General features: G+C 26.7%; 1 protein-coding gene across 1 annotated transcript; it reads left to right on the top strand.

The window, feature by feature from the left end:
- Positions 1-3,260: 3,260 nt before the first annotated feature.
- EIN_524120 (hypothetical protein) lies at positions 3,261-4,761 on the top strand (the record flags this gene model as incomplete). The annotated part of the gene is made up of 2 exons (XM_004259217.1): positions 3,261-3,282; positions 3,305-4,761. 2 exons carry the CDS (start codon positions 3,261-3,263, stop codon positions 4,759-4,761), a joined length of 1,479 nt encoding a protein of 492 aa, XP_004259265.1.
- Positions 4,762-5,756: the final 995 nt, after the last annotated feature.

Genomic DNA, 5,756 nt, shown 5'->3' on the forward strand with positions numbered 1-5,756 from the left:
CTGCAGTTCGAAAGCTTTCATGTGTTTTGAGGGTTATTCGTGTCAGTCTGTTTGCAAGCCGTTAAAAAGAAAAGAACGGGATGTTGTATGTAAAGTTGTGAAGAAAAAGACGACCAAAAAAATCTCAAAAAGAACTAAAAATGGGGTTGAGAATTTAATCGATTGATTTTTATCTTTTTAATCAGTTGTATCGCCCAGTTCACATTACTGTTTCCTATCACAGGTCAGAATGGTCACTGTTTGAATCAACATATGTCTGAACTATCATAAGTCCTTCCAATAGAAAATATTCGTTTGTTAAACTTTCTTTCGTTATTGAGATATTAACTTGTAGAACTTGCTCGCAAAAACTCTTAAATTAAACGTTGCCTGCTTTGAATCGTCTAGCTGCTATGGCTGATTTGTCCAGTATTCCTGGGATTCTTTAGCGTGAGGTCTGAGTCAATTAGTTGGTAAGTGCTGGCTGGCTGTTCACACTCTGAAAGCTGCTTTGTAGGTTTCCAAACAAATTGAAAGAGAAAATGAACTGTAAATAAGTGATTTTTTTATTTGATCTTTTTGAATTTTTTGAAATAAAAAAATAATAATTTTATTACATAAAAGTTACACAATTGTAACTTTTGTTGAATCCACAGGGTTTTCTCATTCTCACATACTATTCTCACATACTGTAATTACATATAAAACAAAAGCAATGTTATAAAACAGAACCACTGAGTTGTCCTTTGAAACTTGTCGGTTTTCTTTTATTAAAAATGTTGTAATAATAATTTATATATTTAACGATATAAGATCAAAAAATAATTGATATGTTTAATGAATTAATAAACGAGTCTTCTTGATTTATTTGCTTTATAATTGAAACACAAAAATCTTCATATTGTAAGAAATGATATTTTTTATATAAAAATGTGAAGATAAAGCATCAAATCATTTTTCGCAACTTTTTAAATAAAAACGTTTGATATTTTGAATATTTTTTTCAAGATTATTATAATTAAAAATGAATCAATTAATATATCCAATTATTCACAAAATTGATACAAAATTAATTATAAATTGCAACAAAAATTCAACATATTACATTTTAATAACTTCATTTTCAAAAAAATAAAAAATATTGTGGGGTTACTAGGTTTTATGTAAAACTCTGCTTTATGCAAAAATTTTATTTATAAATTTTAGTTTATAAAAACTATTTTAATAAATAATAACCAAAAAAAGTTTTTTATGTTTTTAATGAAAAATTATCAAACTATATAATAATTTATTTTGTTAAAATTAACTACAATAATCAGGCATAATGCAAAGTTTTAAATCAAGTAAAGTGACCATACAGTAAATAAATATATTACATTTCAACAAGGTTTATATGATTACAAATACAAAAAAACGTAAAACAATTAATAATTTTGAAACTATAAAATAGTATTTTATTTACAATATTTATTAAAGTTTGAATTACATCAAAATGTTTATTTTTTAATGTTTTTGATAATTTTATAAATAATTCCACAACAATTTTTTTAAATGTGAGTGACAAATCATATTTTTTGCTTTTATTGATAATAATCCAAATACAAGACAATGATGATTTAAAAAGAAAATACTTTACTCTAGTTTTTTTCTCATTTTTTATAAATACGCGAAAACCATTTCGGTTTTTCAAATTTTTATACTTGTTTTCTCTTTATTTAAATCACCACAAACTGTCTTTAACAGATGATAGTCTTAAGGGTTTCTTGAGGATAAGGTGTATCCTCAGGATCAAAGTTATCCTTATTAAAAAATATTTTTCTTAGGATACAAAAATAAAATCCATAAGGTTCAGTTCCCCATAAGGCCCACTTTCATAACTCAAGTTATAATTTACACTTAATATTTCGAGTCAAAGTTCAAATTTTAAATAATGGTAATAATTTGTCATAAATGCCAAAAAAATAAATACAATCAAAAAATCGTTACGATAATTTATAAACATAAACAATAATTATAACTCGCTTACTTGAGACGGGAAATAACAAAACGTGAATTAAACTTGTTAATATTATGATTATATACTTATTGAAATTATTTTCGAATCCGTCTTTATAACAAAACGATTGAAATTTACATTTAAATTGATAATTGTTTTTTTTTCAAAATGAAAATTGAAAAAGTCGAAAACACTGATTTTCTAAAAATGTGATTTTAGAATAACAAATTCATAAATATTTTTGTAATTTATGCAATTATTCAAATTTATTATAAAAACAAAGTTAATCATATTGTGTATATTTTAATATGATTGTTTCATTTTGATATTAACTTGTGTTTTAAACAGATTTACAGTTCTGAGGATGGCAATTATTTTCTGAGGATGACAGAAATAGAAAGTTTACACTTTTACATCTGTCTGAAATGTGTATTGAGTAAGTTACTATTTTTGAATATGGGAACACATCATTTCACTTTTTAGATGTTTAAGTCTGTGTTGACAATGTTTGTTTGTTACACTACTTACCATCCTCAGAGATATGTATAGCACTGCCACTATTGATTTAAAAATCTATAAATAACATTATATTTTCAAAGATTATTTATAAAGTGAGTTTTGTTAATTGATTATGTCAATTAATCGTCAAAACACAACAAAAACGCCAAATAATATATAAAATTAATTATTGAGAATTAATATTGTATTATAAATAATAATGTAAACATATATTTCTTGTGTGTATATGTTTTGAAAAATAAATAAAACCGTTTAAAATAAAAAAAACAATTTCACAAATTTGTTTATTTATCAATCGTTGTTTTATCGATATCCAAAACCTCTCTTTTTGAATTTACGCAAATACATAAATTGTCATCGCATAAAGTATTAATTATCAGTACGTTATTTGCTATCATTTTTTATTGTTTGAAATATCATGAATTGATTTATAATAAATTGTATTTTTTGTGAAAAAGATTAAAAATTGTTAGATTAATTTGTTTTGTGTTTTCGATAAAAAAATTGACCTTTTCGATAAATTAAATTAATTTTTATTGTTTTCATTTAAACCAAGGTTAGTCTAGTGGTAAATCAGAAAATAGAAATAGATTATCTTTTTGTAAAAATCAACTGAAAGAATCATCTTTCAAAAAATCCATAAATAGCATTTTTAAAGAAAATCATGTGTTTCAAAATATACCTTTTTGATCTTAGGCAAAAAAATCTAAATTGAAAGAAATTATGTTTAAGATATTTACCATCCTCAGAAAAATTAACAATCCTCATGAATCCCTTTATTATTGATAGTTTCTGTTATTTCAAATGAAGAAAAGTCAATATGTATGAACGACTTTCTTGCCTTCAATTATGAAGATGACCAAACACCAGTTGTCAAACAGTTTGACTGTTACTCAGACCTACCCGATCCAATGAAAGTTCAAGGCATTAACAACCAAGCCTTATGTTATGTCAACGAGAATTTTATGTATGTGACAAAAGATAATCATACTATCAATCGGTGTGGAGAGTATTTACAATTAGTTGGCGCCTATCAAAAACAGGTTTATTGTATGATCGCCGGTTATATGAATGTGTATAAAGAAGGTGTGACTGAATCTCTTGAAGGTAAATACATATCTGTCAACTCCAGAATATACAACCAACTCTCTCCCAAAACCAAAGCTAAAAACAATTATGCCTGTCAATTCACCTTTAAACACGTGTACTTGGATTTGGGTATGAACCCAACTCTCGTTGTTGTTGAAAGGAAAAAGAATTCAAATATTATAGCAATCATTAACTGCAACCAAATTATGTTTCAAATTAGAATCTATTCTGAAACAATTGACGAATTCATTTTCTCAAATAAAGATGGAAAATTTGAAGTACCAAATTATGAAGGAAATTACACTGTAAGAGCAAATTCGTTTTATAACAACAGACTTGAGATCAATGAAATCAATTTAAATCAAGCAGATTCATTTGAATTCGACTCAAGATTCCCATCAGATAAAGGCGGGAACTGCTATTATGTTGTTAACAATGACGTGTATTCCCCGGATGAGAAAAATGAGTCTGTCTATTTCTTAAAGTGGCACATTTTACTGCCAGATTATGCCATTAATCTTGTTCAAATGGAAAAGACTCCAGGTGGAATAATATTTGAACCAACTGATATAATAAATGGGAAAGGATTTATCTCCATTGGATATGTCTATATCACTGAAATGATGCTCGACCAAGACTTCACTCATGTGCAATTTGATATGGAAATGGAAGACACAACAGATTTTGAATTGATTTTGGCAGACTTGGTGTACAAAACGGACTTTGTTGAATTCACGAATACATCTTTTGAATTTGTTGATAAAGACTTGAAGACAAAATACTACAAAACGGACAAAAAGGTGTCGATCACGGCTTATTTCAAACCAGATAAAAAAGAATTTTCAAATGGAGGTTCAATCAAGTTTTTAATTACTAAAAATACCTACATTCGATTACAAAATATCACTTTGTTCAGATCAAGTCTTGCAAACAATCAGTACATTTGCGACTCAACTTCTTTTGATTGTTATGGAACAGAATGCCAAATCACAAACGATTCATATCCACAAGGAACCAGCATGTGGAGTGAACACTGTCGGCCAGCTTGTGGATTCTGTAGAGAAGGTTTTGTGTGTACAACAGCTGGTAGATGTATTAGAGAATTAAATAATAACTTAAGGAGTGGAATTAAAAAGGTGATCACACTATTATGTTTGGTGGTTATATTCGTGGTGTAATTCAATTTAATAATATATTTGTGTTAATACAATTATTGTAATAATAATTGTTTTGTTATGAAAACACAGGATTATTTTTTTATTTTTATTAACTTAAATATACTCAAAATATTATCATTCAAAAATTGACTAAAACCAAATGTGATATATTAAAATGTATATGTTTATATTTGTAAATATAATTCATGTTATATAATATATAATAAAGATTAAAAATAATTCACATTATATTTTATACTAATCTTTCCTCATTGTATATTAAATAGATTTAACAATGTGTTATGATATGTTATAAATAACTAATTTCAATCTACTTTGCTTTTAGTTTTCCAAGATAATAACAAAAATTAAAAAACTATTTCGTTTTTCTGTTATTAAAAATTTCACCCCGAAACTGCGAGTTTTTTTTAGTTTATAACACTACTCTTAATTCTTAGAAAAACATTCAATTGAATATATCACATAATTACAAAACGATACTGTTCGATTAATAAACACTTGTGGTATTTTGGGTGCAAATTATAATAATTGAAAAATGAAAAATGTATATTTTTTAAAATTTTTAACTTTGAAAAATGTATTGTTAAGTTAAAAGACCTCCCCGCTTTGCTCGTCATGAAGCACAAGTATATTCTAAATATCTTCTCAATCCGCTCGATATACTGTAACCCGTTCTCGTCACTCAAATACCCCATCACTATCTTATAATCATTTCCCTCGTTTTTCACATAGACTTAATTTAAACATGGAGAGACACTTCGTAGTATCAGTTGGACTATATCTCTAAACACCTTGCATTTGTATGAAAGTTCAGACAACATAAATCCACTGTAGAACGCTGTTTTTGGGTCCATTTTAAGTAAATGGGATGATGATATCAAACACCGTAAGTAGTAAGTCAAGATATCAAGTGTCTCATTAAAGTCTCTACCCGCACACTTGTCAACTACTTTTTGAACACACCTTCAGTTCTCCAAAGTTCTGCACTACACTAT

The sequence above is a fragment of the Entamoeba invadens genome (assembly GCF_000330505.1).
Source record: "Entamoeba invadens IP1 unplaced genomic scaffold scaff_1105074725813, whole genome shotgun sequence".
Lineage (NCBI taxonomy): Eukaryota > Evosea > Mastigamoebida > Endamoebidae > Entamoeba > Entamoeba invadens.